We start from the raw sequence: 27,710 nt of genomic DNA, 5'->3' as shown, positions 1-27,710 counted from the left end.
GACGGCAGAGGAGCAGAAAGGCGGCTCTTGTCTCCGTGGGGCAGACCCCTCTGTGAGCCTCTGGCGGCTGCTGAAGGGCTGAGGAGGGGTCTTCTGACCCCTGGACGGGGTCTGGTCCCATCCCGATAGAAGGAAGGGGAGGGGGTGGCCCTGCAGCCTCCCTTCCTGAGCCCAGTTTAGCCAAACAAGGCCCCGGTCGCGGTTCCTTCCCTGACCCGATGAAACAGCACCTCTCCTTCGGCCTTGCAGTCTTGGGCTCCAGATCCCTAAACCGGGATTGCCCCAGAGACCCCCCTCCACCTGCCCTGGGGGTTGGGAGCAAGGGAGTTGGTGGTGCCTTGTGCTGAGTTCCATCAGAGGAGGCACAAGGAGCTGCTTCGCCCACCACCCTCGCCCACCACCCGCTTCCCGGCCTTTCTGGATGGAGGACTCTTGAGGAGGCCAGGAACCCGTTGATCGGCTCCGGGGCTCCTGAAACCACTGAGGAAACCACGCTGCCTTGAATATGGGTGGGTGGGGGAATTATTCTGCCATGCCACGTGGCTGTGGCCTGATGCTGCGAGTCCCCCCCCCCAGGGCTTTTGCCCTGGCACAATTCGCCCCCCCCTCACACCTCCCCCCCCCCATTAACCTCTTTAGATCTTCTCTCAGCATCATTTGCCTTTCAGCCCCAGCAATAAATATCTGTCCCAAGCCTCCTTCCCCACAGACTTTCGTTGGGCTCAGACTCTGCCCTATCACCACTCTCTTCCTGCAATTGAATCGGGAGGAAGCCCCCTCCTCCATAATTTAATCTGCAGCTGCTTTGCCCCAGAGGGGGGGGGGCACTTCTGACTCCCAATCTTCTGAATGGGCCCGAATGGGAGGAGAGGGAAGTCTAGCAGTATGCAGAAAGTTTTGGACAGACACACACACACACCCCTCCCAGCTAGTAGGGCAGTCTAGCTGCCTCGAGGGTCTCCAGGTTGCACCCTGAGGGAAAGGGGGAGGGGGCTAGTTCAAAGGGATGAGCTGTGCCGCCCTCCCATCTGCTTTAAGGGACTGCAAGGCCCAAGCACCAAATTCCCCCCTCTTGCCTTGTGTCTTTTCCCAGCCTTGCCTGGCCGGCTGCACTGGGGACTGATTGAGGGGGGGGAGGCGTCTGCCAGCCCCTCTCCACCTTCACCAGAGAATCACCCAGTTGGTGGCATCTCGCACAGCCTTTGGGGGGGCCAGGTGTAGGCGTAGCAAAGCAGGTGTGCCCCCCCCCAGGTGCTCCCTTTCAGGAGCTCCCATTTTCTCTCTCCTCCTTTTTGGGAATTTTCTGAACTCAGCCTGTGAGCGGCTGGTGCAGCTTCGGAGGTTCATGTGGCCCCTTTATGGGGCTCCCAGGAAAGCAGCAGCATGGCAAATGTTGCCCCGGCTCAGCTGGATAACCAGGAGGCCCAACAGCAACTCAGCCACACCCGATGGGAAAGCACCGACCCCCACCAGCCCCGGCCGTGGGAGGAGGCCTCCTCGGGCACTGCCAAGCTCTTCGAGTGCTCACGGATCAAGGCCCTCGCGGGTAGGCCTCCCCCCTCCCCCTCCCCCCCCCCCCTGGGCTCCTCTCGTTGGGCCGGAAAGGATATTGCCGATGGGGAGGGGCACCAAAACGGGGCTGGGAGGGGGTGCTTCCCCTCCGAAATGGTGCAGCCAATGTGTCTTTCAATATAGAGGGGGGGGGGCGGCCTAATGCCATCCCTCTCCCCAAATTTTGCCAGACGAGCGAGACGCAGTGCAGAAGAAGACTTTTACCAAGTGGATCAACTCCCACCTGGGCCAGGTCTCCTGCCGAATCGGTGACCTTTACACAGACCTGCGGGACGGATACCTGCTGACCAAGCTGCTGGAAGTTTTGTCTGGGGAGCAGCTGGTATGGGGATCTCTTGGCTTCTTCAGGGACGACTGCCCCAGAAGACGACGGGGGGGGGGGTGCCTCTTAGGGCAGAGGGGCTGGTCGCGCCTGTAAAGAGGGGTGCACTTTTGAGCCAGTTGGAGTCACCTTGAGTTTTGCTGGGTAACTTCAGGCCTCGGGGCCAAAGGGGGGCTGAGCCCTGAAAGGGAAGGCAGAGGAAGGGGGAGGGTCTTGCTCTCTGCAGGGCTGTGGGGGGCTGTTGAGAAGGGTAGTTGGTAAAGGCAGAAGGCTTGTTGTAAATCTCTTAACCAAATTCTGGAATTCTGCAACCGGTTGTAAATGCAAGCTAGTTTGCCAATGCCAGAAATATGACTGTGTGATTGTGCCTTTGAAGATGGGTTCTAAGTAACTGTTTTCAAGTGTGTTGTAACTTTGGTCATTAAATAATTGTTCATAAATGAAGAACTACCTATAAGTGTTACCTGTGCTGTGACTTAGAAACATACAGTAGTATTTTTATTTCATTGCATTTGTGCCATTTTAAAGGTTGCTACTTGTCAATTCTGAATGTGCTTAGACTGTGCCCTGATGGGAGCAGTTATCTTTTGATTGACTTCCGTGGCAGCCCAAACCCACTCGGGGGAGAATGCGGATCCACTCCCTGGAAAACGTGGACAAGGCGCTGCAGTTCCTGAAGGAGCAGCGGGTTCACCTGGAGAACGTGGGTTCTCACGACATTGTGGATGGCAACCACCGCCTGACCCTGGGCCTCATCTGGACCATCATCCTGAGATTCCAGGTAGAGCAAGGGAGAGTGGCAAAGGGGGCCATGCCTGGGCAGCTGGGGCAGCTGGGGGGGTGATCTGCTGCTGGAGGCTTCCAGGGGAGGCCGGAAGCAACGTGGAGACCATCTTGTCTCCCTGAGCTGTCCAGAAGCAGGAAGAGCTAGAAGGGCATCCTGTGCCGGTCGCAGTGAGTCGGGGAAGGCTGGGCGTCTGGGGCAAAAGAGGGAGGGAGGCGGCTGGTTTCTAGGGCATGGCAGGGAAATGGAAACTGGGGAGGTGGGGAGGTGGCTGAACACAGGTGAGCTTTGGAGAGAAGAGAGTGAAAGGATTCCCCTCTCCTGCTTCCCCTCCCAGATCCAGGTGATCAAAATTGAAACCGAAGACAGCCGAGAGACCCGCTCGGCCAAGGATGCCCTCTTGCTCTGGTGCCAGATGAAGACGGCAGGGTGAGTCCTGAAGAAGGCCCTCGTGTCTCTCAGGCGGCCGAGTCCTGACAACCGAGAGGGGACGGGGCTGTGAGCAAATGCCTGCACACTCGGAAGGCTCCTCTCCTGCCTGCATCTGCGCAGGCACTCTGTCGGTGGGCAGGGGATCCCTGGGTCCTGCTGGCAAAGAGGGGGAAGCAAGGCCCCCCTGCCTACCCTCAACCGTTCCTCCTCCTCCTCCTCCTCCTCTTCAGTTACCCCGAGGTTAACATTCAGAACTTCACCACCAGCTGGCAGGACGGGCTGGCCTTCAGTGCTCTCATTCACAAGCACAGGTGAGGGGGCTCCGAGGGAGCTTGGGGGGAAACATGGCTGGAGGGTTGCTGTCCAGGGGCTACTCTCTCCAGCCAGGGAGGGGGGGTCTCTCTTGCAGGATCTGTCCATTGGCCAGCTGCAAAATACATGGGGTTTCCCATGGACTTTGGCCCAGGCTAGAGGTAGGTCCAGTGCCGTGAGGAGGGATGTCAGTCGCACCCTGGATAGGCCCAGCACCTTAGACGCTCTTCTGTTTCCTCCCCAGGCCGGATATCATTGACTTCAAGAAGCTGACCAAATCCAACGCGGTGTACAACCTCCAGCAGGCCTTCAACACCGCCGAGCAGCAGCTGGGCCTGGCTAAACTTCTGGACCCCGAGGGTGAGGCTCTGGGTCGGCCCCGAATGGCACAAGGGGATTCCTCTGCCCAAGAGTGCTGGAGGCAGGAAACCCCCTCCCAGCCTCAGGAGGGAGGGGGAGCGGCTCTGAGCTGGGAAGGATTCTTGGCATTTGGGGGTGTCTGTGGGGATGGAGATTGGAGGCTGAGAGCTCCACGACCAGCGCTGAGCCCTCTTGCTGGGCGATTCTCAGGGGAAGTGGGGAAGGAGCAGAAGGCAGGATCTCGGGCACCAGGACCCACTCGGCCTGCCCAGTTGCTGCCCTGCCCTCCGCAGCACTGGAACCGGGCTGGGAAGGAGCTCCTCAGTCACACCCTGGCAGGGAAACGGATTTCTCCCCTGCCGCTGCCAGTCTGGGCATCGCAGCTCCAGATCTGGGCGTTCTAAGCATCGTTCCCTGATTTGCCAGGATTCGACTTCCGTTGTTGCTTTTTAGTCTGAAGTGGGACGGAGCCCCATCCGCTCTCTGCCTCTCAGGCCAGGATTTGCCTCCCCAAGAGAGCTCTTTGCCCAGCAGGCCTTGTAGTCCTCGATGCCCCAGTTCCAAGGCAGCAGCCGAGGAGTCCCCTCCTTCCAGGGCCCTTTTGCAGAGAGGTCTGGCAGCTGCCCCTTGGGTGGCTGAAAGAGAGGGAGATCCCTGGGACCAAGAGGGGTGGGAGGCAGGCACAGCGGTCTTTTCTTCTGCCCCGCCTCGCTCTGGCAGAGGAGGACTGCTGACCCCAGGCTCAGAGGGTCAAAGCCTCCAGACAGAACTGGGGGGTGAGGGGTGATCTCTCCCCGCTAATCCTGGGTGGCTTGCCAGGATCTGAGACGCATAGAGGGTGATGACCCTCAGAGGTGAACACGCTTCCCCGGCATCCATTCCTTTCTCCCAACAGCCTGCAGGTTGGTTGGGCACCTGAGCCTCTCTCTGGGGATGACGGTGGGTCTGAACCTGCCCAGACTCTGCCCCCCAAATCGTTATTGGCCAACCATGGGGAGGAGCTATTGGCCTGCCTCCTGACTGGCTCCTCAGCTGCTGTACTTTCTCTCCTCCTCCTCCTCCTCCTCCTCCCCCCCCCAGATGTCAACGTGGAGCATCCAGATGAGAAGTCCGTTCTTACCTATGTGGTTTCTTTTTACCACTACTTCTCCAAGATGAAGGCGCTGGCCGTGGAGGGGAAGCGGATAGGAAAGGTGAGCCTGGCAGGCGCGGCTCCCAGAGACACCCGCCCCACGCTGCCCCCATGCAGTGGGGGCACTCAGGAGGCTTGGAGGGTGAAGGCCGCACTGCTGGTCCAGAGCAAGGAAGCCCCCACCCCAGCCTGGGTGGGGTATTTCATATGCTCAGCAGCTGAGCGTGGACCCTGGGAGGAAAGAGCCTCGTCCAGCTTTTGGGAGAGCGCCAGGAGGAGCGTAAGTGCCTGATGGCAACCACTGGTCTGCCAGGGCCTCTTGGGCGACCGGGGGAACCTGGCATCTGGTCAGGCAGCCTGGCTGGAGCGCGGAAGCTCCCAGAGACAGGCTCCTGCAGGAATTGGCCAGCCATTGCGGAGGAGTTAAGGGGTGCTCAAGGCCGTGTGGCAGGCTAGGTCAATTGGGGCTCTGCTTGCTGCCATGAGCACGGCGGGATAGCAATAGCAATAGCAATAGCAGTAGACTTATATACCGCTTCATAGGCCTTTCAGGCCTCTCTAAGCGGTTTACAGAGAGTCAGCATATTGCCCCCAACAATCTGGGTCCTGGGATTTCACACAAGTCTCCCCTATTCCTGATGCAGGTGTTGGATCAAGTGCTGGAGATCGAGAAGATCATAGAGCGATATGAGTCTCTGGCCAGCGAGTTACTGGAGTGGATCGAGATCACCATCCCTTTCATCACCAACCAGAAGTTTGCGAACTCTCTGTCGGGGGTCCAGCAGCAGCTGCAGGCCTTCACTGCCTTCTGCACCCTGGAGAAGCCCCTCAAGTGAGCCTGCCGGGACCGCCTTGGCCCCCAGCAGGGCTCACACTCCGGGCCCCTGCGTGTCCCCAAGGCTGCTGCCGCCACCTTCCCTCCCTGCTTGCTCAGTGGGGACAGTCCGCCCTGGCTGGGCTGACCATGCGCCCTTTGCCCGCAGGTTTCAGGAGAAGGGGAATCTGGAGGTGTTGCTGTTCTCCATCCAGAGCAAACTCCGGGCCAACAATCGCAAACTCTACGTCCCCAAGGAGGGCAGGAGCATCTCGGACATCAACAAGGTAAAGAGAGGCAGGGAGCCTGATGGCAGGTGTGGGCTCTGCAGGCCCCGCCTTCGCCTTCCCCCTCTCCTCCCGCTCTCTCTGTCTCCCTCGCCAGGCCTGGACACGGCTGGAGAAGGCAGAGCACGAGCGGGAAGTGGCCCTTCGCGCTGAGCTCATCCGTCAGGAGAAGTTGGAGCTGCTGGCCCAACGTTTTGACCACAAAGCCATCATGCGGGAAACCTGGCTGAATGAGAACCAGCGGCTGGTCTCCCAGGTAGCAAGGCTGGGCTGGGCTGGGTGTCCCACAGCGAAGCTTTCCCTTCACCCTTCATCCTATCCCTCACCAGAAAGTCCCTCCATGGAGCACAGCTGGGGAGGGGATTTGTGAAAGTGGGGGCAGGGCTGCTGGCCTTGCTGGGTGAAAGCCCGGACCTCAACCAGGATGAGGAGTTCAGGCAGCTCCAGAGCCTTGGCAGTCGTCAAGAGACAAGCCAGGCGGGATTTCCTGGGAGCGGAGGGCATCCATGGAGATTGGACCTCCAGGCACCCCTTCGTGGAGCCGTCCAGAGGGCAAGGGAGCTGCTGGCTCATTCAAAAGGTACTCTGTGCATGTGCAGGAACATATTGTCTTGCCTCTGCTCACCAGCTGACCTTTCCTCCTCTCAGGACAACTTTGGGTGTGACCTGCCAGCCGTGGAGGCCGCCATGAAGAAGCACGAGGCTATCGAGGCAGATATCTCCTCCTACCAGGAACGCATCCAGGTGGTGCTGGAACTGGCCCAGGAAGTGGAATCCGAGGGCTACTACGACAGCAGGCGCATCATTGCCCAGAAGGACAACATCTTGCGCCAGTGGAGACTTCTGACGGAGCTGGTCAGTGCTCGGCGCGCTCGCCTGGAACAGAACGTCGCCCTGCAGAAGATCTTCCAGGAGATGGTCTACATGATTGACTGGATGGAGGACCTGCAGGTCTGGGGCCTCCCGGGGGGAGCTTGGGGGGGGTGGTCTACAGGGACCTTGCCTCATCCCCTGCTCAGCAACAGGGCTGATCAGCTGGAAGGTGGCTCTCGCCCCCTGCCATTTTGCCAAGCTGAATCCCACCAGCTGCGTTCGAGCCCATGGACATGGGGGCTCTGACACCCGATCTCCAGGGACACTGAGCGGTGTGCGACATCACACAACCCCCCCCACCCAAAATGAACAGAGAGTGAAGAGAAGCAAGTTGGGGGCCACCCTGTTCTTTAGGTTGAAGTCAGAGTGTGCGCCACCCCTCTGGAAACAGAGCACCCCATAGATCCCTTCCACCTTGGCCCGATCCAGAGGAAATTCCTGGCTCCCTCATAGGTTTTGTCCCCAGAGTGGCTCCATCCCCTGAACCAGCAGAGGCTTGGTGTGGCTCCAGCAGGTGCCCCCGTGGCCTCTCCTGGGGAAAGAAGCCACAAGTCTCTCCATTGGCACTCATGCTCGTTCACCCTGGCAGGCCCAGCTGGCATCGAAGGAGTTCGGGAAGCACCTTCTGGAGGTGGAGGACCTGCTGCAGAAGCACAGCTTGCTGGAGGCCGACCTGTCTGCGCAGCACAGCCGGGTCCAGGCCCTCAATGCTGCAGCCCTCAAGTTCTCGGAGCTGCAAGGTGATCCTTGGGGCCTGGATGGCAGCAGCGGGAGGCACCTGTGTGCCACTTGATTGTACATCCTCTCACCACACGTTCTGGGTGTCCTTCCTCCCCCCCCCCCCCCGCAGGCTATCAGCCTTGCGACCCCCAGGTTATTTGCAACCGCGTCAACCACGTCCAGGGCTGCCAGGAGCAGCTGGAGGAGCTGGCGTCCAAGCGACGGAAGGAGCTGGAGGCCTCCCGCCAACTGTGGTCCTTCCTGCAGGAGGTAGAGGAGGCCGAGGCCTGGGTGCGGGAGAAGGAGCGCATCCTGTCGTCCTCCCAGAGCTTCGGCAAGGACCTGGACAGTGTGGCCAAGCTGCTGAGCAAGCACAACCTGCTCCTGAGCGAGCTGAGCGGCCGCCGCTCCCTGCTGCAGGCAGCCATGCGGCAGGGTGAGCAGGCCTTGCTGCGGAAGCGCTTCAGCCTGGGCAACGTGCAGGAGAAGATCCGGGACGTGCGCCTGCGCTGGAAGAAACTGGAGGGCCTGGCGGCTGCCCACCTGCAGAAGCTGCAAGGGGCCCTGAGCTTCCACCAGTTCAGTGCCGACACAGACGACCTGGTGGCCTGGCTGCAGGATGCCTACCGCCTAGTCTCCACTGACGACTTTGGGCACGACGAGCACTCCACCCGCTCGCTGGTCAAGAAGCAGAAGGTGGTGATGCAGGAGATCGACAAGCACCGGGCGGCGGTCCTGGCCCTGCGGAAGCAGCTGGCTGCCCTGGCGCCCGAGTACCACGAGACCATGGAGGTACAGATCCGCATTGTGGAAGTGGAGCAGCTGTACGAGGAGGTGGCCGAGGTGGCCGTGCTACGGTGCCAGTGGCTGCAGGATGCCCTGGCTGTGTACCACCTCTTTGGTGAGGTGAACGCCTGTGAGATCTGGCTTGATGAGAAGGAGCAGTGGCTCAACCGGATGGAAGTGCCCGAGAAGCTGGAGGACGTGGAGGCCGTCCAGCACCGGTAGGAGGGCCAGTGGAGAGAAAGATGGGGATGGGGGCGGCCTTCTTCTTTTCTTCGTTGCTACTTCTTCTGTTCCCGCCCGTTCTCGCCCACCCTACCCTCACCCAGGTGGGCCGTCTTTCCAGGGTGAGTTGGGCTGATCTGTCCTCCCTTCCCATGCAGGTTTGAAAGCCTCGACCAAGAGATGAACAGCCTGATGGGTCGCATTCTGGATGTCAACCAAATTGTTCAGCAGCTGGTTGATGGGGGCCACCCTAGTTCCTCTGAAGTCCGATCCTGCCAGGATCACCTCAACAGCAGGTAGGAAGTGCCCTGAACGTCCGGCATGAAGGCCGGCCCCATCCTCTCTGAGCCACGCACAGGCCAGGGAGTGGCCGCTTCTCCTATTTTGTCCCCATAAAACCCTTCGGGGACCCTGGTGCTCCTCTCTCTCTCTCTCTTTAGACCTGGGTCTCTTTGGGCTGCTCCGCTGAGAGCAAGCAAGGGAGGAGGGAGAGGCTGCTGGAGGCCCTCAGGCAATTGCCCACTGCAGCTTCCCTTGTGTCCTGCCTCCCCCACCCCTTGGGACGCTTGGCTAGGGCTTGCCAGAGCCACACACTGCAGGGGGGAGCGGTTGTATCGCTTTCCTCCTGCAAGAAATCCCTGCGTGCTCAGCCAGCAGAGGACGTCCCTTCTTACACCTGGGCCCTGTCCTCCGTCTCCATCGTCTCTCCCCCACGTTCCTCAAGCACTGAGCAGAGCCTTCATCAGGGACCCTGGGGCTTAGTCACAGCTGAACGCAGCCTTGCTGCCAAGGCCCAGACCCTGCTGGCTCACCCGGGTGCTGGACGGAGGGGGCCAAGCGTGCCCCTCCTTCCCATACCCTCATCGTGATCTTTCCCGTGCTTGTCCCCCTTGTCCTGCTCCCGTGGGTGACTAGGTGGAACCGAGTGGTGGAGGTGGTGGAGGAGAAGAAGAACCACCTCGGCTCCATCTTGAAGATCCAGAACTACCTGCTGGAGTGCAGCGAGATCAAATCTCAGATCCAGGAGAAGCGCAAGGCCATTGAGTCCACCCAGTACAACAGTGGCGACCTGGGCAGCGTCCTCTCGCTCCAGCGCCGCCTCTCCACCATCGAAGCGGCCCTGGTGCTCCTGGAGCCCCGGCTGGTTGAGCTGCAGCAGGAGGGGGAGTCTTTGGCCACCACCCACCCTGCCCAGGCCATGGAGGTCCTCATGCAGTTCGAGGAGATCAGCGAGGAGTGGGAGGCTTTGAAGAAGACGCTGCAGGGCTGCGAGGACTCGCTGACAGTGGCCAGCAGGTGAGTGGGGCCGGTGGCTGAGGGGGCCCGGGGCTCGCCACAGGCGGCCTGTGGGAGTGGTACCATCGGAGGAGGCCCGGGGGGCCAATCTGGGCAGGGGCGTCGCAGGAGGCCTCTCGCTGCCCCGGCCTCTCCTTGCAGGCTGCAGCAGTTCATCCAGGACCTGGACAGCTTCCTGACCTGGCTGGTGAAGACCCAGGCGGCCGTGGCCTCGCCCAGGGAGGAGCTGCCCGGGGACCTCTTGGAGGCCGAGCGGCTGCTGCACCACCACACTCTGGTCAAGGAGGAGATCAGCCGCTACGAGGTGGATTACGCCAAGATCCAGGCCGTCAATGAAGTGCTGGCGCTGGAGGAAGCTGAGCTGCCCTACCTGTCCCTCCAGCAGTGGCTGCAGAAGCTGGAGGTGGGCTGGAACAAGCTGCTGGAGAGCTGGGAGCACCGCCGGGAGGTTCTGGTGCAGGCGCACATCTTCTTCCTCTTCCTGCGCGATGCCAAGCAGGCCGAAGTGTGTCTCCACAACCAGGTAATCCTCGATGCAGGCATTGCCCTCCTCCGCAGCGGGGCAGGTGCGGCACAGCTGAAACTGGGGAGGCGGAACCAGGAGAGCCTCCCAGTCGCTCCTCCTCTGACTTCCCTGCTCCTCCGCCCTGGGGAGCCCAGAGAGGGGTCTGCTCTGAAGGGCGCTTGGCCATGGGACTCGCCCAGGTCTGCACCACCCCTCGACTGTCTGCCCCACTGAAGACGGGTTATTCCAGCTTTCCCCAGGCTTTGGCAGCCTCTGGAGCGCCTGGCCAGCGGCTGAGAATGAGGGGCTTCTCCCAGGCCCAGAGAGGCTGCCTGGCTGGGGCTAAGGGGGTCAAATGTGAGGTTGGGGGCAGAGCGGAAGACATTCTGGCCTGGCAGGAGGCGGGATCTCGGGTGGATTCCCTCCTAGCCACTGCAGGTGTGCAACAGGCGCAGTCTGGGTACCGAATTCATCCCCTGATGGGTTTGGACAGCTATCCGAGTCCTACGCTGCCAGTTCGCAGAGGGCCAAGACTGGCTGATCAGGGCAGAAATGCTTCTTTTCTGACCAACACTTTGCATTAAAAGGCACGAACGTCGTCTTGCACCTCACCAGACCTCAGAGGCTGGAGGGCAATCCAGGGCCTTAAAAGGCAGCGAGGCAGGGGGGGGGGGGGTCATGCAGGCCTTGCCTTGTTGGAGTTGGTCTTCTCTGCAGGTGGTCTGGGGCCAGGCAGCCGGGAGTTCTCACCAGCAGGCACAACCGCCAAGTCTGTGGCTGGACTTTCACAGAATGCCCACCCTTAATACGCACTAAGCCCCTCTAGTTAGTTCCCAAGAAGGAAGAGGAAGAAGCTGGAGCTGAGCCAGTTCCTTTAGTCTTCTAACAAGGGGATGAGGGGTTTCAATCAGTTTTTCCTTCCCAAATTCGACTTCTGAGAAGCGAAAGCTCTTAGGTGGCCCATACAGGAGCATTGCCAGGAGAGGGGTTAGCGAGGGGGTGAGGGCAAAGGATTTCTGCCTGCTTTTGTAACTGCTTCTACCCTTGGGGGTGGGGTGGCTTTACATTAAGGGTCTCCTCAGGGACATTATGGCAGATTTCTAGATGCATTTCAAGCCTTTGTATGCCACAAGAACAACAGCGCTGGTTGGGCATTTGTGCTTGGAAACGCTCTGGACAGTTCTCTCCTATCTCCTTGCCAAGTGCTGGTTGGAGATCGCGGCTGTCTTCCTTAAGGAAACCTTGCAGGACCCTTTCTGTGGGGTGGGGGGGCGTGCTGGGGGGGGGCAGGCTTTCCTGGCATTGCAGAGCAGAAGCTCCACGTCAGAGGATTGCAAGGGGTTGGTAAAACTGCACCCCCCCCCCCTGATGCTGGGCCCTGGTCCGAACAGGAGAGAGGCGGCTGACGAAGAAGAAAGAGCAGCAGCTGAGGGATGAGGGGCCTTCCCCACTTGCCCCCCTCTCCCACCCTGGCTTCTTGCGTTGAGCCGTGAAATCCAATTTCCATTGTATCTTGGAGTCTGGGCGGGGGGCCACTCAGATTTAGGTTTTCAACCGGCTGTGTCAGACCCTTTGTGGGGTTGTGGGCTTCCTGACTTGTTTGCAGAGTGTTTTCTTCCCATTTCGATATCGAATAAATTCTGGTGTTTATCTCCAGCCGTGACCATATCGGCCTCTTCATCGGCTTCCCCTGATCACTTTCCCACCTAGAGCAAAAGGCGGAGGGTGGTGCAGTTTCTACCTGGCTGCTTTGCGGCTTCACCTTTAAACCTTTGCTGCAGCCTTATCTGTCCCCTGCTGCTTCCGGTTTTGTTTCCACGCAGGTTTATCCTGTGCACAGCATCCTGATGCCGGCAAAGCCTTCAACCAATGTGTTAAGGTGGGGAGGGGCCCAGCCTTGTGGGTGATGCCGCTGGAGGTCTCCTGGCCCCCTGGCCCTGCTTCCACTGTGGTTCTTGCAGAAAGTCTGCGTAGGAGACGCAGCTCAACCGGCTGGAGGGAGGAGGAGGAGGATTTGGAGGGCTGCAACCTCAGCCCGCTCTTTGGCGTTGTTGCAGGAAGCCACGCTGGCCCACACAGAGCTGCCCACGACAGTGGAAGGGGTGGAGAAGGCCATCAAGAAGCAGAAGGAGTTCATGACCACCATGGAGCTCCAGATGCAGAAGACCACGGTGGCTCTCAAGGCAGGCGAGAGCCTCATTCGGCAGGGCAACCGCTATAGTGAGCGGGTGAAGGACAAAATGGAGACCCTCCGGGCAAAGTAAGCAGGGGCTCAGCAGAAGAGCAATAGTTAGACTTATATACCGCTTCATAGGGCTTTCAGCCCTCTCTAAGCGGTTTACAGAGTCAGCATATATCGCCCCCACAACAACTGGGTCCTCATTTCACCCACCTCGGAAGGATGGAAGGCTGAGTTAACCTTGAGCCGGTGAGATTTGAACAGCCCAACTGCAGAACTGCAGTCAGCTGAAGTAGCCTGCGTGCTGCATTTAACCACTGCGCCACCTCGGCAGAAGCCCCCGCACCAGTGCAGAACCCACAGACATGCGCAGGTCTTCGGCTTCAGCCCCTGCCTGCCCTGAAGAGAGTGCTGGGAAAACCCCTCCCTGGTCAGGATCCCAGGGTGGCTGCATGCCTCGCCCTGCTGCTCTCCCCGTGGCCTGAGCCCAGCCTTGCTGACAAGGAGCAGGCGGACCCTCAGCCAGCCCCAGACATGTAGGCTTTGCGATGGGGACCTTTGGCAACAGGGCTGCTGAGGAGGGCATTGACCAAAGGGAAAAGGCTCCACACTCAAAGCTCCAGAGAAAGTTTCTCCTCCTGCCTTCCCCCACTGGCTGCCTTGAGGAGCTGTGGCCATTTGCAACTGCTTGGATGCTGCTGGTTGGGCATGGCACCTACCCCCCCCCCCCCCCCCATCTGCAGGCCAGAGGTTGACTGTCAATCTCCCTCAGGTGACTGTCTGTCTGCATTGCCCCCACCTGCCAGGCCTTGGGTCCAAGCAAGGTGCTAGATCCACTAAGATGGAGGAGGGCTGCTGGAGAGGGCCTGGGGCCTGGAGGAACGGCTTCTCCCCCTCCCCCTTGGAAGCATCTCTTGGCAAAGGGCTGCTTTATTTTGGCATCTTAATTGGTGTCAGATCCCAAATCTAGTTTCCTGCTCCAGATAGAAACAGCAGCTCAGCTGTCCTTTTTTTTAAAGCCCAAAGCAAGGGGGGGGGGGCAGAGAAGGTGTCCCTTTGGGGGGGTGTATTATTAACACTGTCGCCATCTGTCCAATGAATATCAGGGTCTTTGAGCTTAAAGTGATTTGGGTGTTTAAAGGGGAATGCAGACACCCACATTCTGGGGGGGGGGCATTTTTGTAGGTTTGTGAAGGGGGGGGTCACTTTTACTAATTCAAGTCCAGCTCCGGTTTGGTTGTTGGGGGGTTGATAGAAAAGGGGCTTCTGGGAGCACGGAGACCTTTCCTGGATGCGGAAGGGCCCTGGAGCCCAGCTGTGCCTCCAGATGCCTTAACTGAGGCAGGAAGGGGGCCGGGTTGGATACCAGGGAGGGCTGAAAGGGGGCAGGGGTACAGGTGCCAGGCAGAATCCTCCTGGGGAGGAAGCTAACGAGGTTGACCAGTTTGCTCTCCTTGCAGAAGTGGACAAAATGTCCAGCTGGCCAACTTCTGGATGCTGCGCTCACTGGCCACCTGGAGCTGCAGCGCTTCCTGCAAAGCTGCCATGAGGTATTGAGCCTTGCGTGGAGGGAGGGCATTCCGCCCGAGAGGCCAGGAAAAACCAGGGCTGGAGAGTGGCAGACGGGGGGGGCCCTGTCCCAGTTACACTCCCCCCAAATGCAGCTAGTCCTTTGGAGGGCGCCAGTAAGGACGCAGGGGAGCCTCTTCTACTTTGGCCAGAGAAATCTGGCAGTGAAGGACACCCCCCCCCCTTTCGGTAAAGGAGAGGCTACTTTGTTCTAGAGCCTGGGGGGGGGGAGGAAGGGGTAAAGCAGAAAGAGGCCAGGACCAGAGTTACTCAGAACTTCCCCCCTCCTTTGCTAGGGTTGGGGTTACCTCCTCCGCCTTCCCCTGGGCATTTCTCCCCCTCTATCGCCCGCACATCCCACCGCGCGCACAGTTCCCGGCCTTCCCGAGACCCGCCATCCGCGGCTGTGCCTTGAAGAGGGTAACGCGGCCTGGTTGAGCTTGGCTTCTCCCTCCCACGTTGTACGGGCCGCGGTGATCGGGGCTCCCGATTTCCCAGCGAGGACTCCGCGGGGGGTTATGCTGTGGGGCGGGCGAAACAAGAACAAGGCTTGCCCGGAACGCGGCTTCGCAGGGAGGACGAGGCTGCGGCCGTCCCTCTGGCCGCCTCCATCCGCCCTCCCCTGCGGCGGGCTGCCCGGCTTGAAGCCCCTCCGGCCTGCGCTGCCCCTCCCGAGGCTCCAAGCGGGGCGGGGGTCGCTTCGCGGCACACGACCTCCCCCCCCAACATCCCCAGAGTTGCCCCCCCTCCGCCTCGGAGAGGCTGGTCGGAGGCTGGGATGAATGGGGGGGGGAGGACCGAGCGCTTTGAACCCCTCGTCCCCCCCCGCGAAAACCGTTCTCCGAAAGCGAACCCCCCCCCCGACCCTTCCAGCGAAGTGGGGAGGATGAGCCGGCGGGCGGAAGGGAGGGCGGCTCCGCGGCTGCCAGCTCTGCCGCTGCAGCGCGCCGGCCGGGCTCGGGGCGCTGGGGACGGTGACGCGGCAGGGCCCGGGCTGGGCTGCAGCGGCCGGGCGGAGGCGGCCACTGCGCAGGTAGGAGGGGGCGAAGGGAGCTCGGGCCGAGAGGGGGGGCGGCTCTTGGAGCCGGGCTGAGCACCTCCCCGCCCGTCTCTTCCCGCAGCTGGATGGCTGGGTGGCGGAGAAAAAGGCGCTGATGGCCGGCGAGGCGCCGCGTGAACAAGGACGCGCCGTCATGGAAGCAGCCGCCGCCGCCGCCGCCGACCCCCAAGCGATGGCACCGGCACCGCGCCTTCATGGCCGAGCTGGCGCAGAATAAGCAGTGGCTGCACAAGATCGAGAAGGTGGGTGCGGGGGGGGGAGCGAGGCGGGAGGAGGAGAGGCCCCCGCCCGCTTGCCCGCCTGATGACGCAGGGCGACGCGTTGCTCGGCTCAGGTGGGAGCCCCGTCCTCCCCCCCCCCGCGCACTGCGTCTTGGAGGGGGCTCCGGGGAAGCTGCGCAGCTGCCCCCCGAGGGGCTCCGCTGGGCCCGGGAGCCCGGGGGGGGGGATGCACCGCCCCCCCCCTCTGCAGCCTGTGCCTGGCCTGTTGTGTCTGTCGCCAGGTGCGATATGCCGGCCGGAAGGGTAGCCTGCGGGGAGGGGGGCTGGAGCCCATCTATGAGAGACTCGGGGAAGGGGCCTGGCAAGTGGGGCAGGGGCCGCTTGCTGACCTGGGGGCTGCTCTGGGGGCAGCAGGTGTGGCGGAAGAGGCTCTGGGCTGAATCTGGCCTGGAGGGGGGGGTTGTTCTCAGAGCGGGGCTGGGGGGGGGGGCTGAAAATCCGGTATATCCCTGACCTGCCAAGGAGGGGCTCATTTGCGCCCCTGCTGGTAGCGTGGAGGAGAGTTGAGAGAGCTGCTTGGAAAGACGCTGTTTCTCCGGTGAGGGGAGACCCCCTGGAGGCGGGGAATGAGGAGGGGGAGGGGATTCCTTGGCACCAGCCCCGAGGGTCTTTGGAGCTGCTGCTGGATGTGCCCTGAATGCAGAGCAGCAGATGGGAGTGGTGAGAGGGCAGCTGTAGCCCCATGGGTCCCGCATGGGGCAGCTGCAGATGCAGGGCTCTTCTGACTTTGGGCGCCACCACGTATGTCTTGCCAGAGGCCCCCCTTCTTTCCTTCGTCTGCCTTCCTCTGAAGGGGGGATCCCGGGGGGGGCCCTGCCGCGAAGCCACAGGGGCTGCAGGGATCCCAGGGCAGGGGGAAACCCTCTGCATGGCAGACTGCTCGCTTTGGGTGCCAAAAATTTGGGCCCTCCAGAAGGGTCCCCGGGCAGCATCCCAGCACCCCGTTTTCCTCTGTGGGGGATCTCGGGCAGGAGACCTCAGGCTGAGTGGATAGAGAGAGGCCTGTATTCTCGTGGGAGACTCCTGTGCCAGCTTTCAGGGGAGGCCTTGGCTGTGCCTTGGCATTGGTTTGCTCAGGGGCCAACAGGGCAGGTGAAGGATGTGGGGTGGTTTAAACTGGCCAGCCAGCGGCCCTCCTACATGATCAGGCGACCCATCAGTAAAGGCTTGTCAGGCAGGGGGGTGGTATTATGCACAGCCATTTGCCCCTGGGGGCTGGGGATTGGCAGGGGCACATTTCCTCATTGGCCCCCACTCAGAAGCTCCCGGACAGCGGGAGGGGGGGAGTGTATGTCTGCCACATGAGAAGCTCCCCTCAGCAGAGAAAGTCGGGGGTTATTCCAACAAATAGAGCCCGCTAGCAGCCCTCCCGATGCTCCCAAGATCTGGGCCTGTGGTTGTTGCCCAGAGCCCCAAAGCGCCTGCAGGAGCTCTTCACCCAGTGGCCTGGGCAGGGGGCTTCTGCCCAGGGCTTTGCTGGAGACCTGCAGGCAGTGCCCAGGGAAGGCCTTGGGCTGATGAAGCTTCCGCCAGCTGGCCCCCTCCCCACAGGCAGGGAAGGTTTCTACACAGCTGCAGTGGGGGGCTCCTGCCCTCCCTGCCGCTGCCCCCTCCCGCCTGGCATAAGCCAAGGCAGTTAGGAAGGCTGTGCTTTTCTGGCAACCTCATGCCCCCGCCCCCAGCTCAGGAAGACTCGCCCAAAGGGTGGCAACCAGCCCTCCTGAAGAGAGCAGTTAGAGCTTCCCCCCCTCCCGAAGACCCCCCCCTACTCGTCTCCAGATCACGGGGAGGAAGGGAAGGCTGCTGAGCTACTACAACGGGAGGGGGGGCTGTCAGGTGGCCGCGCCCCGTTCCTCTCCTCTGGCTGTTCTGTGCATCCAATGACAGCAACTTCTGGGACGGGTTGGTGGGGGGGTGACAGGGAGAGGGGGCGCTGGCTGGAAGCACAGCTGGGCCTGCAGAGCCATCCTGGGCCCTTTCAAAGCCTGGAGATGACGAGGGAGGGGAGAGCTGTGTTCTCCAGGCGGAGGTTCTGGGGTACTGTGTGCTTAGACTAAGCCCCCGGGACGGGAGTGTGCAGGTCTCCCTCGACCGGTGGCAAAAGCCACTCAGGTGGCTGAGCGGTAATGTGTGGTGGCGTGGTGGCCCACATGCTTAGTGACAACTTGCCGCTGGTGTTGGCGGATCTCTTTCCCCGGCTTCCCCACAACCCCACAGAAGCTCAGGGGATGCTTTCAGGAGGGGCTGATGAGGAATCTGGGCCCCCGCGAGTTGTGGCCGGAGGCCGTGCCCAGAGGCCCAGGGAGCCTTGGCTCGGCTTCTCAAGGGCACCCCCGGGAGGGCTTCCTTCACCCGTGTCCCCTCTGAAGCCAGAGGCACGGGGCCCAGCATCCAGGGCCATGGGCAGAATGCGTGGGGGCGCTGTGCCAGCTCTTCTCCTCTCCTCTCCCCACCACCAGGAGGGGCAGCGGCTGATGCAGGAGAAGCCGGAGTTAGCGGAATCGGTGAGGAAGAAGCTGGGCCAGATCCGGCAGTGCTGGGTAGAGCTGGAGGTCGGCCACCCAGGTGAAGGCCATCAACTCCTGGAAGCCACCCAGGCCGACCAGATAGTGCAGAGCTACGCGGAGCTGTGACAAGCAGCTTCTGCACATGGAGAGCCAGCTGCAGATGGTGGATGCGGGGGCCCGGACCTGGCCAGTGTGAACAGCAACCTCAAGAAGCTGCAGGTGGGTCATCAAAGGTCCTTGAGGGGAAGAGATTGGGGGAGCTTCAAAGGGCATCTGGCTTGCGCGCCAGTTGTGCGAAGGCTTTGCCAGTCTGGGATTCTCCAGGGGCAGAACTTTCAGGGCAACGGCCCGGCTGAGATGTTTCCCCAGGAGTTGAAATGCCTCTTTTGGCTTCCCAGGACGGCCCTGAAAGGGAGGGCAACGCTCGGCAAACGGGGGGGAGGTGCTGAAACTGGAAGCCTCCTTGATTGTCTCCCGCCTCCTCCAGTCTGCTCTGAGGGTTGCCCGGAGTAGCCTTGGACAGCAGTGGGCAGCCTCCCCCACCCCCAAAGGCACGGAGGCCCAGGAAAGGAGGCGAGGGGGAGCCTGGGGTGATGCTGGGGTGAAAAGGGGGGCCTGCTTGGCTGGCCTGTTTGCAGCGGTCACAGAACATTGTAGCTCAGGGTTGGAAAGGAGGAGTTCTTGGTGCTCTCTGAGCTTGGAGTTTTCTTGCAAGCATCTCACTACCCAACTAGGTAGCATCATCAGTGCTAGTGTAGCACAAACATCAGACCAGCACTGAATGATGTTACCTAGTTGGGTAATGAAACGGTTGTAGAAAAACCATCAAGCTGAGCACCACGGACCCCCCCCAGGCTCCAGTAGGTTGCTTTGGGCCAGTCCTTTTGGGGCGGGGTGGTTCTTCTCCCCTTAGTTTCAGGGTATCTGGCCTGGCTCTTTATGGGAAGAGCTGGTGCCATTTCTGGCATGCCCGCCTCCCTCTCCAAGCCTGGCCTTGGTTCTCCTCCCTTCCCCTGCTTTTTCTCCCGGAGGCCTTCCCTCGGGTCTGGTCCGTGGCAGAGGCCTTTGGGCTCCCTTGCCCCTGGAGCCCCCCTTCTGTGAAGCTTGAGAGCAGTGGAATGCCAGGCGGGCAAAGGAGGCGGTGGCCAGTTGCTGCCCGTGTGAAGTGGAGCCCTGGAGGGGGAGGCAGAGGAAACCATAAGTTGACCCCTCCAGGCGAGCGCAGACCTGCCCTGGTCTCCTGGTGCTGGTGCGCTGGTGGGTAGGGGGCAGTCTGTGTGGCCCATTGCTGGAGATCAGCTGGGTGCCCCATAACCTTCCCTTGAGAGGGTTGCTGTCCTTTCTGCGTCTGTCTTGAAGTTTATGGTTTTGGCAGGACAGCCCCATCCTCCCCACTGCCCCTTTCGGCTTCCTCCCTCTTCTGGGCACGGGCTCTCCCTCCAGCCCCCCCACCTCCTGAGGCATTGGGGTGACTGTTGCGTCCTTCAAGAGGGGCATGTTGGAGGCCCCTCCCATTCAGGGCACGCTGACTGGACAAATGACCGGGTGACCAAGATTTCGGCTCTCGGAGCAAAGCCGGGGCCTTCAGCCAAGATGCCAGTTTCCACCTTCATGGAACTTCACCCATCAAGCAGAACGCTGAAGGGGTGGGGGGCCTTCGGGGGCAACTAAAGGCCTCCTCCTCCTCCAGCAGCCACCTTTTCCCAAGCGCCCTGCCCAGATGCCCACTGGCAGAAGCCAGCGGTGCGCATGGGGGCAGCCACTGGCAGCCCTCTCTCTCGCAGACCCTGGAGACTCAGGTGGAGGAGTGGTCCAAGGAGTGGGGGAGCTGCAGGCCCAGGTTGTCGCTCTGCCACTGGAGACGGCCGGCCAGGAGATGGTTGGATGACAAGCAGAAGGTGGTGGGGGCACGAATCGTGCGCCTCATTGAGCCCTCCGGGAACGCCGAAGGATCCTGCTGGCCTCCAAGGAGCTGCATCAAATCAGGGCCACGATCTGGAGGACGATCTGGTAGGTGCTGGGTAGAGCTGGCGGCCAGCCTGGCTTCAGGAAGCCTGATGGGCTTTGGAGTCGGTCATCTGGGGCCTCCGGGCCATGCAGGACTCCTCTCTGACTGGGATGACCAGCTACAGAAATCCTTAAGGCGCTGAATGGCTTGTTTCCACACACACACCACCCAGCCAGAAAAAGCAGCATGGGGCACACGCCCTCTGGCCACATGGCAGCCAAGAGAACGGATGTGTGGAGGAAGTTGTGCTGTCTCAACACTGGGGCCCTTGGTGCCAACTGGCCACGTGGCTCATATTGCTTCCAGCAACTGGGCCCTGTTCTTCTGCCCTCGCTCTCCTCTAGGTCTGGGTGCAGGACCGCCCTCCGCTGGCTCTGCTGAAAGACCGCGGGAGCAACCTGCAGAGCGTCCAGCAGCTGATCAAGAAGAAACAGGTAAGAAGGAGATGGGGCGCTTGGTCTCAAGCTTTGCGGGCAGCCCTACCCAGAGAGGGGCCTTGGCCAGGAGCCCGCTTGGCTCTGAAGCCACCCGGATGGTGGCATTGCTTCAGAGCCGCGCTGGCCTAGCGAGCCTCCTGGCCCCAGCCCAAAGCCCCTTCTCCCATAGTCCCAAATGGAGAGTCAGCCACTGGTGGCAAGGATGTCCTTCACCACCTCCCCATCCTTGGAGCTGGACTGGCTCCACTCTGGCTGGAGGCTAAAAGTCCGCCACCCCCAACTCTCTGTCTCCCACACCAGAACCTGCGCCGCGAGATCCAGGTGCACAACCCCGAGTGGACGAGGTGCTGGTGCGAGCTGGTGCCATCGCCTCCATCCAGAGCCCCAGTGGACACAGTGCGGCTGCTCTGGGAGAAACTCTCGGAGCTGTGGGGGGCCCTGCAGGAGGGAGACGGAGCAGCGGCAGCAGCTGCTGGACGCCACCTACCAAGTGGGAGCATTACTTGCTTCGACGTGGGGAGGTGGAAGCCTGGCTGAGTGAACAGGAACTCTTCATGATGAACGACGAGAAGGGCAAGGTCAGCCTCCCCTCTGCCTGGCTGCCAGCTGCCCGTCCCTGCGCAAGGGGAGTTGTCAGCCAGCCACCGGAGGGCGTCTGTTGGCTGGGGACCAGCCCCTTCCCAGGAGCCCTCGGGCAGTCAAATCCGCCACTCTCCTCGGGCCGCTCAGGGGCCCCTGCGCAGGCCTGGTCCTTCTGAACTGGCTGGCCGGCCGGAGGAGAGGCGCTTGGGGAAAGCTGCCTTCTCCAGCTGCAGATCCGAGGCCACCCGTACGCGGGAGGGGCCAGCAGGGCAAAGAGGGAGAAAGGGAGGGGCCTCCCCACTCCCCTCCCTGGAACCCCTTTTCCAGGATGAGCAGAGCACGCTGCAGCTCCTGAAGAAGCACCTGATGACCGAGCAGACGGTGGAGAACTATGCGGAGACCATCGCCCAGCTGTCGCGGCAATGCCGGTCCCTGCTGGAGTTGGGCCACGCAGACAGGTGGGGTCCTGCCTCCCCGCCTTTCGCCTACCCCCCCCCCCTGCCTGCCACACTGACCAGCTTGTGTCCTTGCCAGCGAGCAGGTCAGCAGGAGACAGTCCCCAGGTGGACCGGCTCTACGTGTCCCTGAAGGACCTGTGGAGGAGCGTAAAGCTAGCCTGGAGCAACAGTATTGGCTTTACCAACTGCACCGCGAGGTGGACGAGATGGAGCACTGGATCGCTGAGAAGGAGGTGGTGGCTGGCTCGCCTGAACTGGGGCAGGACTACGAGCATGTGACCGTGAGAAAGGGCAAAGTGCTGAGGGCCTGGAAGCGGGAGGGGGAGTCCTGCCTGGGGGACGGCAGCGCCCACCAAAAGCCGGCCGTGATGTGCTTTGCCCATGCTTAGGAAATGCCTCAAGCCTTGTGCTCCAGAGCCAAAGAGGGCGGCGGAAGGAAATTAAGGGCTGGCAAGGGAAAAGGAAACAGCGAGAATAGCGTGTCCGGAACGCAGAAAGCAGGAGGGTTTCAGCTGCTGTTGCCGAGACGCCACAGTGCCATCCGCGTAGCTCTCTCTTCGTTTTGCACAGTTTGCTGCAGGAGAAGTTCACCGAGTTTGCCAGCGATACTGGCAACCATTGCAATGAGAGGATCTTGGCCATCAACCAGATGGTGGATGAGCGTGATTGAGTACGGGCACGTGGATGCTGCCACCATTGCCGAGTGGAAGGACGGGGTGAACGAGGCCTGTGCAGACTTGCTGGAGCTGATGGAGAACCCGGGCGCAGATGCTGGCTGCCTCCCACGAGCTTGCACAAGTTCTTCAATGACTGCAAGGACGTCCTGTCCCAAATTGAGGAGAAGAGCAGAGCGCCTGCCCGCGATCGCAGCCCGGGAATGCAAGACCTCCGCTGGGACTCTGCAAAGGATGCTCAAGTCCTTGAGCACGACATCCAGGTGCTGGTAGCCCAGGTGAGTGGGGATGGGACGGAGCTCAGGAATGCCCCCCCCCCCAGGGATGAGCACGCTGCCAGGTAGGATCATATCTTCCTGTTCTGGGGGTGGGGTGGACGGGCGACAGGTACGGCAGCTGCAGTAGGATGGTGGCAGCCCAACTGCAGACGGTGTAACCGCGGGTGAGAATGCCGACGCATCGCCACCAAGGAGCAGGAACTGATGCGTTCCTGGAAAGAGTTGCTGAGCTCGTGCGAAGATTGCCGACTGCAGGTCACCACCACAGCCGATAAGATCCGCTTTCCTGAACTTAGTGCGGGACCTCATTTCCTGGATGGACTCCTCCTCTTGCCAGGATTGGTGCTGGCGAGAAGCCCGGTACAGTCGAGGAGAGTTGCCTGGCCCGCCTCCTCCCCCTCGTAGCCCTTCCGCTCTCCCCACACGGTCTCCCTCTGCGCAGGGATGCGTCCACTGTGGAGGTGCTGATGGAGGGACCACCAAGGCCTGAAGGGTGAACTTGAGGGCTCGCAGCAAGTCCATCTCCGCCTGTGTCGCCTGGGCAAGACGCTGTTCTGAACAGAAGCCCAGCCTCCGAGGAGGTGAGCCTTGCCCAGGGCCCATTGCAGGGCAGGCAGGCGGGCCCACTGTTTGAGGGGGGGGGGGAGAGACGGGAGGACAGCCCAGACCTGGTGCCTGGAGCGCTCGGGGGATTTAGCACGCTGGGGGTCATTTGGGTTGCCAAGGATTATAAAATCTCTTTGTCAGAGGTTTTCCCTCACGTCCGTCGCTGCACACAAGGTTTTAATCTGCACTAGGAAACTGCAGGGAGCAAAGAGCTGGGGGGGAGACTGGGGGGGGGAGGGGGCAGATCAGCTACCCTGAACTTGCCGAGTTGGGTGGAGGGATGCTGGAGCCAGGCCCATTCTCTGTTGGGCGGGGAGGGTGAAAGATACGGCGTGGCCATCCCACAACGCCTCTGGAGGAGGTGAGAGGCCGTTGCTGATGCGGCTCCCCTGGCCGGAGCCAAGAGAGGGACTCCTCTGCGCATGAGCAAAGTGCCTTTTCTCTCACTGATTTCAAGCGGGAAGCAGATGTGAGAGGCGGCGCCTGCAGGGCTGCTGCGGGAAGCAGAGCAGGGACCGTCCGAGGGCGGCAAGCAGGCCAAGGGGAGGGCAGCTCCATTGGCTCAGCAGCCTTTGGCCGGGCTCAACGCCAGAGGGAGCCCAGTGACCCGGTGGGACCCAGGCAAGTGCGCGGCTTCGGGCCCTGAGCAAAGGCAAGGCTTTCCAAGGTGGGGGCTGGGATGCTGGAAGGTTCAAAATGGCGCCCCTCTCCCCCTCCCAGCCTGGACTCTCTTTGCTTGCAATGCAGATCAAGCTCCACCTGGAGAAGCTGATGACCGAAGAAGAAGGAGATGGTGACAAGTGGGATCAACACTGGGTAGTGGCTGCAGCAAAGTGAGTCCCGGGGGTGGAGGCCGAGGGCAGAGTCAGGGTGCGGGCCCCCGGAGGAGCAGCATTGGCTGGAGCTGCGCCCTCGGAGGGTTAGGGTCCTGCTCAGTGCTGCCTCTAGAGTGGTGCATGCCCAGCTGGCCCAAGTGGGAGACGGGGGAAAAGAGGGGGAGAGACCGCAGGCCAGTCCCTGCTGGGTCCTGGGTTGGGCATTGCTCGGCTGCCCTGCTTCTGGGCTTCCTAAAGATGCCGGGCACATCCAAGAAGCCTTTGCTCAGGGCTCCTCCTCCCTCCTCGGCAGTGCTGGAGGTGCACCAGTTTGCCCAGGAGGCTGTCGTGGCGGATGCCTGGCTGACCGCCCAGGAGCCCCTGCTGAGGAGCCGGGAGCTGGGCAACAGCGTGGATAAGTGGAACAACTCATCCGGCGCCACGAAGCCTTCCGAAAACGGCTGCCGCTTGGGAGGAGCGCTTCAGCTCCCTGAGACTCTCACCACCAGTAGGAGCCCAGACTCGGGGTCCTTGCCCTGGGAGCTGGGACGGGTGGGTTTCAGAGTGGTGGGCACACGAGACACTCCTTGGCTCTTTCTTGTCTCGGATGCCCCTTAGATTGAGAAACTGAAGGCCGAGCAAGCAAGCAGCCCCCCACTCCTCTTTTGGGCCGAAAGATCTTCCCGGACCCTGCTGAGCTCAGCAACAAGGGTGCCTCCCTCCTGGGCCAGCCGCTCTTCGAGAAGGCCCACGTGCTGCTCAACGGACTGGAGCCAGAGCCCACCGAGGCCAAGATGGCCTACGTCCGGCAGGAGTTGGAAACCGGAGCGGCTGCAGCCCAGGATTGACCGCCTAAAGAGTGCCTGGGGGCTGCAGTTGGAAGCCAAAGTCCAGAGGAAAGCAGGCGAGGCCACCGCGGCTGCCGAGGAAGCCTCAGGGCGGGCACCCTTGAGCCGAACTCCAGGGTCCTTCCTAGAGCAGGGGGAAGCCAAGGTAAGCCGGTCGGATAGGCACGGGAGCGTCAAGAATCCCGGCGGCCGCTGGAGCGGCACGAGTCCATCGAGCAGACCACGGCACCCCGGCACGAGCCAGCCGAGCGCAGGAGGGAGAGACGGGACCGAAGGGCAGAGCGACGGTAGTCCAGTGAGCAGGAGGCTCCCCACAACGGACCCCAAAGCAGGCGGGTAGGTGCCTCAGGCGGCAAGCGTTGGGAAGGGAGGCCGCGGCGCTGCCCCTTCCCATGTGCGAACTCCCAACCTGGGACCCTGTGCCCAAGGGGTAGCCCTCCTGCAGCGCAATCTCAGTCGAGGGAATAGAGAGGGGAAGAACCGGCCAGCGTTTCTCGAGGCGGGGAGCCCTCTGGGCACGGAGGAAGAGAGCTGGGCCCGGCCAGGGCAGAACTGTAATCAGGCCCCTCCTCCAAACGCCCCGTTACTCCTGGCCCACGCCAACTCTGCTAGGCTGGCTGCTGCCTGCTTCTGGCCTGAGCCTCCCTCTGCTCCCACAGCAAAGCCACCCTGGCTGACATTGTGGAGCAGCTGCAGGAGAAGGAAGCGGAGCCCCTGCCACGGTAGTACCCTCCCCTCCTGGCTGGGTGGGCCCGGAGCCCCAGCATGCAGCCCATGGGTCCGTGCTCCTTTCTTCCCTGCAGCCTCGGGAAAGAGAGTCTCCTGCTCGCCTTCCCAACGGGCTGGATGTGCCCCAGATAGGACGCCGCGGCCGGACCGGCCCACGTGCCCGCTACCAGACCCAAACCTCGGCGGAGGCCCCGTCCCAAAGACTCCAACCTGCCACCAGGTGAAGCCGGCGTTCTTCGCTCTGCCCCTGCCCAGAGCAGTGCCCCACCCCCACCGCCCCCCACCCACACCATCCGCAGGAGGCTACCTTCTCCGCAAGCTCGAGCGGAGGGGCCAAGCAAGAAAGCTGCCAACAGGTGAGGCGGGGGGGGGGGGGCAACAAGACTGCTGCTCGGGGGGTAGCCCGGGTTCTGCAGACCAGATCCTATGGGGCAACAGCTGGCAGCTGCCACTCTCTCAAGAAGGAGGCCTGGTTATGGGCCAGAGCAATCGGGTTGGCCACTGGGCTGGGCGACCAGGTGAGGGGAGGGAATCGATCCTCCTCCCCAGGACTTGGAGGCCTGGAAAGGGCCTTTTCCTCTGTGCCACTATGAGCACACCTGCCCCAGGTGTCACAGCACCCTGACTGAAAGGAGCTGTTGCTTAAGGGCCCAGATCCTGGCAAAGACTAGGCTCTGCGAAGCATTGAGGATGGAAGTCCAAGAGGGGCAATATGCTTCCTCGGCTGGGTCACACCAAGCGTAGCCTCGCCCAAACCAGTTCACCCAATGATAGGAATCCCAGAATTCCTCAACGAACAATCTGAGAATTCTGGGACCGAAGTCCCCACTTTTGGAGAGTACATCCCAGGTAACTCTGTTCAAGATGCTTTGGTAGTCTGGGGAAGCCATGAGAATGACAGCCGAGCCGAGAGGGGCAGGGAGGGTGAAGAAGCAGAAGAACAGGCTGGGACCTTATTTGGAAGTGGGATTTCCGTCCCTAACTGAAGCGGTTGTTAAAGTGAAACATCATGTTGGCCACACAGTGATGATGATGTTGATTGTTGGGTGAATACCTCAAGTTTCTCCTGCCTGTTTCTCCTGTTTCTCGTGCAAAACAGCCTCCGCCTTGAACATCTCCCCTTGGCCCGGAATGAAGAGCCCCCTGTTTTCTGCCATTCCTCCCTCTCCCCACAGCTGACCTTCCTCTCCCCCCCCCCCCATCCCAGCACCAGCCACCTTGTGCAACCCTAGTCTGTTCTGCATGCCCCACCCATCCCTGCCCCACACAATCAGCTTCTTGGCTGTCCTGCCCAAGGAGGGAGCCATCCAGACCCCACCGGGTTAGGGTTAGGGGAGAGGAGAGGAGACTTCGGGGGGGGGGGGACGACACTCGGCCTCCCCAAATGCAAACGCCCTGCGAGAGGGCTGGAACCGGTTTCCGAAGGGGAAGCCAGGGGACTGCTGGGAGGGTGAATGGATCCTGAGACGAGATTCTCCCCGCCCCACCTTCTCCTGGTAGATCCTGGATCAACCTCTACCTGCTCCTCAGCAAAGGGGAGCGGGCTTCTACAAGGACTCCAAGGGCCGGGAATCTGGGAGGCACCCACGGCAACGAGCCCCTGCTGAGCTGCAGACGGGCACCGCGGAAGTGGCCAACGACTACAAGAAGAAGAAGAACGTGCTGAAGATCAAGTGAGCCGCCTCCTGGGGAGCGGGGGAGTGGGGGTGTCAGAGCCAAGGATTCCAGGCCCCTTGGAGGGACAGGCAGGGATGCCGGGCGGGGACCAAAGCTGCCCCTGTTGACGGGCTTCTCCCCTGCAGAATTAACGACGGGGTCGAATTCCTCCTGCAAGCCAAGGATGAGGTACGGTCTTCCTCCACCCCCCACCACCCCCAGGGCTCGGTGGGACACCCCCACCCCCGCCTCTCTCAGACCTGTAAGGGCTCTTCCCCCCCTAGGAGGACATGAAGACCTGGCTGACGGCTTTGAGTTCGTCCATTGCGGAGCACGGGGAGATTGCCCCGCTGGGGCCAGGCACTGCTCACCACCTCCTCCACAGACGAAGGCCTCCCCAAGCGGGACACGGACAGAAGGGCCGCACATCTGGCAGAAGAAATGAGGCAGATTGCCCACCGTCCCCCACCCCTGGGCTGGGAAGGACAGGCAGGCAGGAGGCCAAAGCAGCTTGGCGTGTGAGAGACTCAGGGGTGGCTGAGGGGCTGCCCAGCAGGAGGGGCAAGCGGGCGGGGGCACGACTTCTCCGTGAAGCAGAGCTGGACC

General features: G+C 61.6%; 1 protein-coding gene across 1 annotated transcript; it reads left to right on the top strand.

Moving 5' to 3' along the window:
• Nucleotides 1-352: 352 nt before the first annotated feature.
• SPTBN4 (spectrin beta, non-erythrocytic 4) lies at nt 353-27,710 on the top strand. Its single transcript, XM_032227632.1, is given in 70 exon segments — nt 353-1,546; nt 1,743-1,894; nt 2,502-2,675; nt 3,016-3,107; nt 3,341-3,421; nt 3,667-3,782; nt 4,863-4,975; nt 5,559-5,746; nt 5,898-6,015; nt 6,113-6,271; nt 6,664-6,966; nt 7,478-7,628; nt 7,739-8,612; nt 8,775-8,912; nt 9,532-9,912; nt 10,054-10,435; nt 12,475-12,677; nt 14,057-14,091; nt 14,094-14,146; nt 15,287-15,343; nt 15,345-15,467; nt 17,966-18,136; nt 18,138-18,185; nt 18,188-18,232; nt 19,798-19,831; nt 19,834-19,895; nt 19,897-19,945; nt 19,948-19,997; nt 20,000-20,023; nt 20,366-20,455; nt 20,759-20,783; nt 20,786-20,843; nt 20,845-20,905; nt 20,907-20,951; nt 20,953-21,036; nt 21,368-21,498; nt 21,575-21,599; nt 21,601-21,631; nt 21,634-21,779; nt 22,070-22,159; nt 22,161-22,253; nt 22,255-22,287; nt 22,289-22,345; nt 22,347-22,416; nt 22,419-22,450; nt 22,560-22,626; nt 22,629-22,732; nt 22,734-22,810; nt 22,893-22,920; nt 22,922-22,954; nt 22,956-22,987; nt 22,989-23,031; nt 23,804-23,875; nt 23,877-23,889; nt 24,185-24,286; nt 24,289-24,327; nt 24,330-24,379; nt 24,490-24,511; nt 24,514-24,689; nt 24,691-24,883; nt 24,886-25,051; nt 25,379-25,455; nt 25,515-25,568; nt 25,571-25,608; nt 25,611-25,804; nt 26,949-26,986; nt 26,989-27,121; nt 27,251-27,293; nt 27,389-27,451; nt 27,453-27,710. Coding segments are annotated over 70 exon segments (7,641 nt in total). The 5' UTR covers nt 353-1,383; the 3' UTR covers nt 27,627-27,710.

Source organism: Thamnophis elegans, chromosome 12 (genome assembly GCF_009769535.1).
Source record: "Thamnophis elegans isolate rThaEle1 chromosome 12, rThaEle1.pri, whole genome shotgun sequence".
Lineage (NCBI taxonomy): Eukaryota > Metazoa > Chordata > Lepidosauria > Squamata > Colubridae > Thamnophis > Thamnophis elegans.
The sequence above is the reverse complement of the archived record's forward strand: the minus strand, read 5'-3'. Positions and strand labels throughout refer to the sequence as shown.